Source organism: Panthera pardus, unplaced genomic scaffold, assembly GCF_024362965.1.
Source record: "Panthera pardus isolate Hobbes unplaced genomic scaffold, ASM2436296v1 HiC_scaffold_1, whole genome shotgun sequence".
Lineage (NCBI taxonomy): Eukaryota > Metazoa > Chordata > Mammalia > Carnivora > Felidae > Panthera > Panthera pardus.
Genome location: NW_026526654.1, coordinates 21,808,715 through 21,821,127, shown reverse-complemented (window position 1 = coordinate 21,821,127; position 12,413 = coordinate 21,808,715). Strand labels below are relative to the sequence as shown.

Sequence of the window (12,413 nt, the reverse complement as noted above, 5' to 3'; positions counted from 1 at the left end):
TGCACCATGGGTGCCTGGGGGTAGGGAGGTTTTTGGAAGCCAGCAGGATCACTGTCGTTGGGGGAGAGGTCTCATGGAAACAGAGAGCATCTGTGGTGGAGCTTACCTAGGGGAGCTCAGACACCTACCCACGGGATTGGCTTCATGTTTTGATTGGGCACATCAACTGACACGGGAATAGAACGCCTTCCATAGTTGGCATCTGTAACAGAATTTAGATGTGCACTTGTTTTGGCGGGTGTGGGGATCAGTGGGCATGTGGAGAAAACCCCATCCCGCTCAGCCCCAGTTGGCTGGTCGTTGCCAGTAAGCTGTTTTTAGTTTTGACGTGTCCCCAAAACGTAAGCTCTCACAGATACTGTCTGGTTTCATCTTCTCTCCACGGCCTAAGAGCACAGCATCTCAACAAAGCATGGATGTATACCCCGGGAAGGGTGCTGGCTTCTCCAATAACCATGAGCTTGGTGGGTCTTTCGGCACGGAAGGCCAGACTCCTGTAACGATGTATGCACGATATTAATATCTCTTGTTAATCTAAACTGAAGAGGCTTTTACTTGTCCTAACAGGTATCTTGCTGTAAAAACTGTCAATTGTAACTGTTCTTTCCCACTGATGGCTGAAGCTTTGTCCTGAGTACAAGGTGGTATTTTTCATTGGTATGAAGCACCATGTTCCCCAACCCAAACCCTGCCACCACCACCATGTTCGAACAAAGGGAAATTCTTTTTCTTTTTCCCATAAGGAAGAGCACGCTAGAACATTCTCTGTCATTCCTCCATTGGTAGCATTTCCATCTCTATTTGCACGTTGCATTTCTGTTGCTTCTCTGAGTTGCTGGATGATGAACGTTGAGGTTGGTGCTTAGCTGCTTGCAAAACTTTGTTTAAAGGACCTTGGTCTGAGAATAAGAAGCACATATACACATTGCCCTCAACACCCTCCGTGATCAAGAAAAGGACAGCACCGCTGTGGTTGGTAATCCTATAAACTAGCTTTTCCTGTGGAACCTTGTCATTTTAATAAAGCATCGTCAGCTGCTTTCACCTACTCCACTGGGGTGGGACCCAGCTGAATTATCATAGAGTGAATCCTGTCCACGCAGGAGACGATCCGTTTTCCAACTGAGTACTGACCTTTTTTGATAACTGGCTTTCACATGCAGACAACCTCAAGAGAGAGTTCATTGTATTCTTTTTTAGAGGGAGATGATGGATTTAAAAAGAGCCTTTTTAAAGATCCATGAAAACCTACATCTATAATGTATTTTCTACGTGTGCCTTTGGAACATATTCTGCGTATGCAGAGATAAAATCTATATTTTAGAACCAAATACCAGCAGACAAATCATGATAGGTGAGTGGCATATAGAAGCTCGCCAGGTAACTTTCTTTGGGGGTAATGTGGAAGAATCAGCATAGATACTTTCGAAGTTGTACTTCTTAAGATTTTGAAAAGAGGAACTGAGAAAGCAATCAGTATTCTCAAATATTTGACAATCCTGCCATGGATTACTATTTTTAAAATGATTATCAGGTTTTCTAAACACCGTATAGGACAAATAACTTCTTTAAAAAAGGAAATTACCAATGGATTGACCAGCTTAAAAAACAGGACAGGTACAGCCACGTGTTTGAAATGCCATTGTATATTACTTGAAAGACGAGAAAATTCTGTTTTCCCAGACTTTTGTGAGTTTGTCCTTAAACCTTGAATACGATCAGAGGAGGTGTGGCTATGCCCAATCCCAAAAAGGGGGGGTCAGGCGTCGAGTTTGCCCGGTTGATCATAGACCACGTTCCCGCAGGTTATGTACCTGTGACAAGGGGCTGGTCAGGAGACGCCACAGTCTGGGCTGCAGAGGAGGGAAGAATTAATGTATTTTACATTAAAAAGAGAAGGTAAGCAAATTTCTCAGCGGGGTGATAAATTGAATCCACAAATACAGCTATGCTGATTTGAAGTTCCATAATTGTTTGTGCCGTGAGAATGTGTATACGTAAAAGGATTTTTAAAAGCAATTACCAGAAATGCCTCCCTTGAGAGCAGTATTCATGATGGCATCTCCAATCCACGGGGGTGACATAAACTCAGCCCTCCTGATACAGATTAATGGTGGCGGGTGGGGGTTGGGACACAGCAGGGGCAGGAAATCCTTTGGAAGAGGTGAAGGATTTGAGAGTTATTAAATGGAAATATAACTGCATACCTTTAAAAATGCGGGGCAATTTCTAGAAATAGACAAAATAATTTTTTAAAAAATCCAAAGCTTCCAGACTTTTGGAGTGTAACTGATCTTTTTCTAATCTCTTTAGCCTTCTTTCCACGTTATTGCCTTAATATCCAGGTGCTTTCTCAAAAGATCCCCCCAAATTATTTACCTAGAGCCTGTTGCTGAAAGAAATTACTTCTTGTCAATTTGTCACAGATTTAAAAAAAAAAAACGTGATAAGACTACCTAGGCATTAATGAGTTCACTGAGTAGCAGTGTAGGTGGGTCACAATTTCCAAAGCCAGTAACCAGCTGCATGATTTGGACAGGCTTGCTAAGGCTAGAGTGATGAGCGGGCTCGTTTTATCTTACATAAGAAACACGTTTGTTTTTGTAAAATGGACTACTTCGCTGAAAATTAGTTACATGTAGTTCTAATAACTGTAACCTTAAACACTGACTTAAAGGCCCAGCTCTTCACGCTTGCCAGAGGGTGGACTTAACAGAATCACCACTTTGTACGGATAGTTGTCACAGCACTCTGGCTCAGAGTCAAAAGAGAATTTTAATTCCTCATCAAGCTGCCAAATTCTACTGATTACCCTTATCAGCATATTTCATTGATTGCCGAATGGTAAATGAGCTACATACTTTTGTTTGGACCATGTCTCCTATAAATTTTCAAGAGTTGTTTCTCTTGCAAGGGGAGAAAGGGGCACAACTCCAATGAGCAAACTTGAACTTCAGAGTTTGGACCTTTCCCTTCCAGAGAATTGCTGACAGATTTCTAGACCAGGCTGCTTGGTATTTATTGATTTATTGGTCCTACTGTTAAATACACCCATCAGCCTTCCTCTCCTAGGTCCTAAGAGTAGACACAAAGCCTGCTGAAGTAGCCTCTCTGGAAACAGAAATCGGCGACCCTAACCTTGATCATTCCCCGAGTCTGTGTTGCACATGTAATGTTGCTGGTCACCACATCTTTGGGCTACATGAGTGAATCCAGCAGGTTGTCACCCAGCAACCTGTAGCCGACCCGGGGCTGTCCCTTCCTCTACCTGCAAAGAACATGGGTTGTCCTGAAGTTCGCTCCCAGTGCCCCACTTTCTCAATCCCGTCTGTGATGTGGTTCAGTGTGGATTCTTCTAGATGGCTGTATTCTTTGAAACGTGCCCTGCGTTCGTGGCAGGACAGACCTCTTCTGGAGCCCTGGTCTGTGTTCTCCTATAGAAATGTCCCCAGGAGGAATTCACCAGGGCAATAGCTTTTGACTTTCGGAGGGTGGAAGTGGTTGTACCTGAGGGTGTACACGCACGTTTTCTCCCCCACAGTGGGGTGGTTGGTTTTTCATCTGCTCCTGGATGCTGTCCAGGGCCTAACGGGTACTGTTCCCCCACTCCCCACGCCTCCTGCAAGCCAGCCTTCTAACTGCTTTTTTATTCTTGACTCCAACTCTCACTGATGAAGTGAGTGCTTTTTCTGTTCCACGTCACTGCAAAATCGAGGCCCCGCATGTGCTCACTTAATAACCACCTCACCTGACCTCATGCACAGCGTGAGAGCTGAAGGTAAGCCCCAAATTTTGCCAGATTACGGTGGACAAATAAAAAGTGATTCTGATACAGTGACTCACAATGCATGAAATGTTTTGATCTCTAGACAGACTGCCAGAATTTCTCTTTTCTAATTTCCTATTTGTAGTGATGACATTTGCCTTTTTGTGATTTCTTTTTTAAAGAAGAGAATAGTGTAGTACCTTGAAACATTTGCAGTTCTAATTGTTGTCACTATTTCTATTTGACAAGTTCCGATTCTTTCCAAGTTATTGTATTCGGTTGTGCACTAGTGTCAATAAAATTGACATTTGTGAAGCAATTTCTGGCCTTTTTCTCCGGGTTTCGCTGGGTCTGGTGGTGTGTGGGGTGAATGGGTCTTTGTCGAACACCAGGACTTCGTTTCAATGATGTGTGTTTAAAATGCAAGGATTTCAATGGAGGGATTTTTAAAACACAAACTTCTTGAATCTGTCTCTTCCTCATGTTTTCTAATCTCATTCTTCAAGGATCATTGTCCTGACCAATAATCAGTAGCAGGATGTCTGCTTTTTGCTGTTATTTCCGGGTGTGGTGGCTTTTCACGCACGTGTTAGTGACTCAGCTAGCTGGTCCAGCAGGGCCGGGGTGGGGGCTGGTGGTGTTTCATGGCTGGTTCATTCATACTGTGATCAAGTTCACGACCCTCCATTCAAGGCCATCCCATCTTGTAATTTCAAAGTGGATATGAACGAATTCAGAGGGAGAGGATAGATGTCAAGAAAACGGGGTGTGGCCCCAGAAAATCGCACTTCACCTTCCTCTCCAAGATGCTTGTCGAGTTTGCGGAATAGCCATGAGCTGAAACCGCCTATCGGAAAATGAGAAAGCATTTCCATCGTCTTTCCTCATGCTGGTAACAGAGGAGCCTGCAGGCTACTTTAAGTTTGTTTACCGCAGTGCCAGTCCTAGCAAACCTGCATTCGAATTACAAATGTGTTAGGTGCAAACGCTTAAGTAGAAGTATATTTTGAAACATCCCACTGAGTTCCACGGGGTGAGGCTTGGACATTTGCAAAATTCTCTTGGCAAAGAGTTTCATGCACACATCATGTCCTTTGGCTGACTCATAATGGGTAATTCTACATTTTCGTATGATTTAATATCTCCTTTTCAGAGGAGTCATTAATTGCCTGTCACTTTTTGACTCTTAAAGGGGAACTGTGATAACGTAATGACCTCCAGCTTTGCATTTGTAAATGATCACCTTTGCATGTAAATGTGATGCTAGTGTTTCTGTCCCAAACAGTGAGAGAGACATGGAAGGCCCGCCACCAGGTATAATAAGCTTGCTTCTGTTCTTTGTAGAATGGGGAGTTAGCTGCTTGTGTCCTTTACTTAGCCGTGGTTGTTATAAGGTGTAGTCTGTCCTGGGTGCATCAGCCATTTAGTTTCCTTTTAGTATAGCTCTGTTTTCTAGTCCTTTCTCACGTCTCCTGGTGGTATAGACACTGTCTTTCTCGAGCAATTCTTAGAAGCTAAGGCAGAAGTTAGGAGATGAAGATCGTATTTGGGGGGATACACTGTGCTCAACTACTATTACTACCCCCTAAACGGAGTTCTCTGTCTTACCATTAATTGCGTGATTCTGGCTCCATTGAATCATTCATACTATGGTATCTTTAGTATTAAGGCAGCTGCAACTCACAGGAAATCTAGAAAATAGTCAAGCACGTTAGGTTCTAAAGATTTGATACGGGGGGGGGGGGGGGGAATTGTAAGTAGAAATCCGGTCCCAGAAGGAATTACTTTTTTTTTTTTCTTTAATACTTCTCATCCCCAAATAGGCTCCCTGACTGGTAGCCCTCACCTTTCAGAGCTGTCCATCAACTCGCAGGGAGGAGCCGCGCCCACCAACGTGATCCTGTCTCCCAACCTGAGCCCCGACACCAAGCAGGCCTCTCCCTTGGTCAGCCCGCTGCTGAACGACCAGGTGTGCCCACGCACCGACGACGAGGAGGAAGGCCGGAGAAAGGTGTGGGGACCTGCGTGCATGCGCGCGTTACTTTTTTCTTTTTTAACGGCAGTAGTAAACATTTGCCATTTTAACCATTTTTAAGCGTGCTGCTCAGTGACGCTAAGTACATTCACAGTGTTGTCTAACCGTCATCATCGTCCGTTTCCAGAACTCTTTCGTTGTTCCAGACTGAAACCGCCCCCATTAAACACTAAATCTCCCTCCCCCTTCCCCAGCCCCTGGCAACCTCCTTTCTACTTTCTGCATCTATGGATTTGACCGCTTAGGTACCTCGTACGGGAGAAATCATACAATATTTGTCCTTTTGTGTCCGGCTTCTTTCACTTGGCGAAATATCGTCAGGATTCATCCATGTTGTAGCGCGTGTCCGTTTCCTTTTTAAGGTAGAATGATACCCCACCGTATGGGTCGAGGACATTGTGTTCACGTACCTCTGGTGATGGACGGTTGGGTTGTTTACCCAAATCCCGTTGCCGGAAACATGGGCGCACAAGGGTCCGTTCGAGTCTCCACGTTCAGTGTTGTCATGTGTGTCCCCAAAGGTGGCGTCAGGTGGACTCTTGTGGAAGCAAGCGAGATCGCTAGCGACAAGGGATTGCCTCTCACTTACTTTTGAAAGAGAAAGCAAAACCCCTAACTGGCCCACTGTCGAGAGGTGCCTGCTCTCCTAAGTGACCGACTCCGGAAAATTGAGTCCCAATGGTGTCTGTCACCAGCTGCTTTCACTTTGTCCCCTCAGATTGGCCACCCTACATATTCCCACAAACACTGTAGCTTCTGTTTCCTGAACACCCAACACCACCAGCTCCTGGCACCCAGGACAAAGGCCGCTGTGGTTTCTGTTGCTTTTAGTTCCTGGAAGACTGCATTGCTCTGATATTTCACTAGTTGATTAGGTTTTCCGATGCCCAATTTTGAATGAATTGTTCTCCGCGGTGGCTACATGCTCACTGGAGGCCTTTTACTGAGGGTAATGTTTATGTGGAAGGAAACCTCCATTTTCTTCTGCTAGTTCCTTGCACAAAAAGGGGGACAAATAAGAGTTGATTTAGTCTGTAGCCCAGTTAATAAAACATCACGAATTAGTAATGTATCGCTTTTGCAGAGATTCCCGACTGACAAGGCATACTTCATCGCTAAGGAAGTCTCCACCACCGAGAGAACTTATCTGAAGGATCTTGAGGTCATCACTTCGGTATGTGTAGCCTTTCCCCTAAAGCATCCAATTACATAATTTACCTCCACTCATATGCAGCTTTCAGAGAGAAGCTGGATCTAATTAAAATGTTGGGTTCTCTGACTCCAATTAAAAGGATTTGGTTTTCTGGGTGATAGAAATTAGACGGTAAGAGAATATTTAATTTGGAACATGCTCTACAAAAATTTGTATAATTGTGATTTTTAAGTGCAAAAGAAGGAAGTTTCTGAAGTGGAGAAAATGAAAGTTGAGCATTTTGCTGTGTGCGTGCACCAGGGCAGAGCAGTTTGTGTTTGGCCCGTCATCCAAGGTAGCTGCTTTTGCTTGAGGAAGACCCCAGAGGTGAATGGAAGCCTCGTTTCATCCTTGATAATAAATCGAGCCCTGTCAGCAAACCTGACAGGAGACCACCTTTAATTATTTTAATCAGTCCTGTTCAGTCTGAGAAACAAATTCAAAGCATTGTAGATGTCTTTATGGCACCTGGATTCTGGGAAAGAACTAAACATTGGAGGTCAGTAGGAATCACTGGGCTTCTGCACTTCCGGGGCATGAATGGTGCCTGCCCGCCCCCCAGAAGGTGCTCAGTAAACATTGTGGGATAGCCCTGCCTCACGAGCGACTGCATGTACAGGCCGTGGCTCTCCCTCTCTCTGGTGCAGCCTCATGGGTGCTCAGCGTTTTCACAAAGCAACAGAGATAGATGTTCCAGAAGGACTGAACCAGAGCGGGTGCAGTGGTCTAAATCAATGGTTACCAGGGAGTTGGCCAAAGTGGAAGTTTTGATTCGAAGTAGCTGCCCACTTCGGAGATTCCTCCTGGCCTCCACGGCTGATTGGTAACAGACGGGTGCCTCTCACCCCGTGTAATTGAAGACTGGAAAAGCAGTAAGGCTCAGAAGCCCCCGCTGGTGCTGAGCACTGCCTACCGAGCAGTAAAGCCCTGGGGGCGCCAGGCACACTGGGCCGCAGCATCACCTCTGAAGGATCACCTCATTCAACTTTACACCTCTAAGTGTGTCTTCTTTTTATTCCAGTGGTTTCAGAGCACAGTCAGCAAAGAGGATGTCATGCCCGAAGCCTTGAAAAGTCTCATATTCCCGAATTTTGAACCTTTGCACAAATTTCATACAAGTTTTCTCAAGGAGACTGAACAACGACTAGCCCTGTGGTGAGTACAGCAGTTACGTTTAGCAGTTATATTTGTGGGGGGAGGGGGGGGCACCTGGGTGGCTCAGTCAGTTACGTGTCCGACTCTTGGTTTTGGCTCAGGTCATGATCTCACAGTTCGTGGGATCAAGCCCCGTGTCAGGCTCTGGGTGGGGAGCTCAGAGCCTGGAGCCTGTTTCAGATTCTGTGTCTCTATCTCTCTCTGCCCCTCCTTGGCTCATGCTCTGTCTCTCTCGTTCTGTCTCCAAAATAAATAAGGATTAAAACAATTTTTTTCAAATAAATAAAAAATATTACATTTTGTCCCCACACCCTCCTCTTTCTCCGACTCCCTAATGTTATTTTTGTGTCATGCCTTCTAAACAGCTGTCACAGCCAAAGATAAAGGCAAGAAACTGGCTTGAGATAAGCCAACCTTAAGATGATTTCCCGGTTAGGAGCACCTGGGTGGCTAAGCATCTGACTTCAGCTCAGGTCATGATCTCACCGTTTGTGAGTTCAAGCCCCTGTATCGGGCTCTGCACTGACAGCTCAGAGCCTGAAGCCTGCTTCAGATTCTGTGTCTCTCTCTGCCCCTCCCCTGCTTGTGTGCGTGCACTCTCTCTCTCTCTCTCTCTCAAATAAATAAACTAAAAAGAAAAAATTTCCCAGTTAAATTCTATGTATATTTAGATCTCATCCTGGATTTCCCCCCCCCCCCTTTGGTTTATAATTCTTCAAAATGCATGTTTTCTTATAATTCAGTGAATATCACAAAATAAAGATAGTAGGTACTTCTGGAAAGCCAACGAGGGTTCTAAAGAACAGGCGTACTGAGGGATTCCCAGGGGGAGTTGACGGTAGTCACTGGCTCTTGCTTTATAGTCGTCTGTGAAGTATCTGTACCTCTCATGCAGTTTTCAGTATTCTGTTACACTACGTTGAGGAAGTGCTTGGAAAAATGTAGAACCCTACGTACCACGCACACACTTGTCCTTGAATCCCGCATCTAGGAATGTACCTTAAGGATACATTTATAATGTGAAATGATGTACAACAGAGATAGCCATGTTAGAATTGAAAGATTGTAAATGATCTAAACGTCCATGAACAGATTGGTTCAAAATAATATTAAGTCCGTTTAATACTGAATAAAACATTAACCTGGTGCAAGAAATCAGGAAACACCTCATGTGCCATAGGATGCAAAATCCAGTGTACCCTTCTGTAAAATTAGAACCTTTCCAGAAAATTATTAGGGTTGTTGTTGTTGTTAAGACCATTCTATGCAGACTCTTAGGGAGTTGACCTTCTACTAAACATACATTTGAAAAACTCCAGGAGAAAATAGCAAAAACTTTCTGTGTTTTAGGCAGAGGTGGGAGCCATTGTATACTGTATCCTCACTGGAGGTGGGAATTTACTTTAAGGCGGTCTCGGGGCATTTAACGGCTCAGGGGCCTAAAGAAGCTGCCGATGAGCTGCTCTTGCCCCAGGTGATCCAGACAGTGGGATGCAAGTGTCCGTTGAACAGGTTCACGGGGCTGCTCTTCTGCGTAGTGACATGAACGTGCTCTGGTGTCCGACTTCATGTGTGTGCTTTAGGATGATTCACATGCCGTTCTCGCCCTGCATGAGAAGGAGGTGGGAGGCATTGCCAAGATGCCCCAGGGAGGAGAGCAGAGCCAGGGTTGAGAAACCGCCTCATTGAAAATGGAGAAAGGTTGGAAACCCCACTTTAGGGCCACACTGTAGGTTGGGGCTGTGAATGTAAGAGAAATGCCACTTTTCAAAATTAAAAAAGATTCCACAGGATCTAACTTCTTATTTTACCTCCCAAAGTCTACCTGGAAACGCTCGGTTGCATTCTGCCATGTTCTGTTGCCTCATCATTCCTACAAAGTGAGATGATGCTTTCGTAATGGAGTCAGAGAACTTACAACTCTGGAGAAATCCACTCACAGTTTGTTGTCTGGCCAGTGAGATGTGTGCGAATGCAGTCTTAAATCTTCCCGTAGGCTGGGGCGTCTTGAGCAGGTGTCACTGTGGCAGCTCTGGTCCATGTGGCAGGTGACCTAAATAATGTTGGGGAGGCCACACACAGGAAATGTCATCAGCTGTACCCTGGCAGCTCAGCATGGTGGCTTCAGCTGGCCCCTGCCACCAGAGAGAGCTTCAGGGAGCTGTAGGGAACATTTCATACTAGGAATAAACGCCACACTCTTTATTATCTGTGACCATAAATCTTTTGCATCTGGTCCTTCGCTGTGAAAGAATATCCAGTTGCCTAAAAAGCAGCTGCTGTCATTTATTTCCCAGAGGATTTTCAGGAGATCTTTCAAAGATCTATAATTTTATCCATGTTTTACATGACGATACCAGAAGCATGTAAAAGACTCAAAGCTAGAAAGAGAGCAGACAGTCAGTATGAAGCTCAAGGATGTGACTTGACCTTGCAACAATGGATCCAAATCAAATTGATGACATTTATCAGGAATAAATGTAAAAGTCTGCTGCTAAGTTCAACTAGTCACTTCCTCAAGTGCATGATGAGGAATTGGCAGGGATTCAAGGCAAAAAGGCTGAGTGAATAAGTGTGTGAGTCAACAGAATAACACAGAGAGGACCCCACGTCTGTATCTGTAGCTCTCAACATCAGCTGCTCAGCAGAATCACCTGGAACCTTTACAAAATCTTGATAGCCAGGCAGAACCCCAGACCAGTCATATCAGAATTTCTGAGAGGTTGGACCTAAAACTTCCCCGATGATTCCCGTGTGTAGCCAGGGTCGAGAATGCTTGTCCTAGACTGCCTCACGAAAGCGACCAGAGCACCAAAAATGCTCAGGGCTCCTTCAGAACACTAGGCGCAATTCTGAGTTTCACTTTTGAAATGGAATAGAGAATGCATTCCATTAAAAAAAAAAAAAAGTTGTTGAAACTATGGGCATTTGTCCTAGAAGAGAGAAGATTCTAGAAAATCTGATGGCTCTGTTTAGTCTGGTCATGTGAAAAGGGAGTAAGTGTCTTGTTAGTTGTATCAGAGAACAGAATCTAAACAGTGAATTTCCAAAGAGGCACATCGTGTCTAAATATAGAGGATTCCCTAGCACTAACACTTGGCGATGAGAGGCTGCCTTAGGAGGTAATGAGTTCCTCCACCTTGGGGTCTCTTGAGCAGAGGTGGACTATTTCTAGAAGGCATTTATCTGTTGGGTGAAACCCCAAACCTGGCACTGCAACACGGTCACCTGGGATTGGGGATGGGGGAGTTTTGAAAAAATACAGATGGCCAGGCCCCATCCAGCCCTCCTGAATCAGAACACTGGGAGGAGTCCCAGACGTGTGTATTTCTAAAGTGCTTCTTGAGATGACTGTGATGAATACCTTTTCCGGAACAACTGATACGGAGCTCCTGTGACAAACCTAAGGTTCTATGATTCTCTGAGTTGCATTTTGACTATAACTCTTGTTTCTTCTACAAGCAGTGAATGCATGCACAGGTGGGTGGGGGAGTGAGCGAGCTAGCTCAAGTATAAGGCTTTGCCCGCTGGGGGCTTGTGGTCTCCGGAACAGAAAGGCATGGAAAAGAAGGAGGGCCAGGCCCTGTCATGGATGAGTGGGCCATGTCCAGTGTGGGCATGGGGCATCACTGGCCAGTTCTGCCTTGAAGGACGTCTGGGCCATTGGTGCCTGCACGGCATAGGCAGCCTGTGTGAGTGAATATATTTAAGGAAAAGAATGGAACGCAGGGAGGTTCGTTAAGAAAGGAGTTCACACCGAGTTCTGGACCGCCAGGCCCGATGGAAGTAGATGTGGATGCGTGTATGTGTCTATTCAGTCTGGGGTATGGGAAACCCGGCTGGCCCGTGCCGAGGGGGATGGCTGCGTTCTGGCTGTGTCCACGCTCCCGGCCACACCCCCACCAGACATCTCTGGCTGCCTCTGGCCCTTGTGGAGCTACACTTTGTCATCTGTAGTATGTGTACCTCATAGGCCTGTTACATGGATGAAATGAGACAGTATTTGTGAAGGGCTTAGCCTTCTGTCCCATTCGCAGAAGGCGGGAGAGGAGCTGATCTTTCTTTATATTGTTTATTTTGAAATAACTTTAGATTTAGAAAAACGTTGCCACGACAGTAGGGTTTCTGCCCTCACGTCAGCTTCTTCCATCGCTGGGCACGTCTGTCAGCTAGGAAACTAACGTGGCTAAGTTACCATCAACTAAACTCCAGGCTTTATTCGGTGATACTCTTTAAATTACTACTGTTAATGGAAAGAAATCTAA

At 45.3% G+C, this 12,413-nt stretch overlaps 1 protein-coding gene across 4 annotated transcripts in view; it reads left to right on the top strand.

The window, feature by feature from the left end:
* FARP1 (FERM, ARH/RhoGEF and pleckstrin domain protein 1) overlaps positions 1–12,413 on the top strand; it is a 294,494-nt gene that overhangs the window by 245,055 nt on the left and 37,026 nt on the right. For 3 of the 4 annotated variants that reach the window (XM_019444039.2, XM_019444038.2, XM_053892978.1), the window contains exons 14-16: positions 5,590–5,777; positions 6,886–6,975; positions 8,015–8,148. In XM_019444039.2, coding sequence (XP_019299584.1) covers positions 5,590–5,777; positions 6,886–6,975; positions 8,015–8,148 — 412 coding nt within the window. The remainder of the gene's footprint in view (positions 1–5,589; positions 5,778–6,885; positions 6,976–8,014; positions 8,149–12,413) is intronic. The other variant, XM_053893079.1, reaches the window with a different exon arrangement.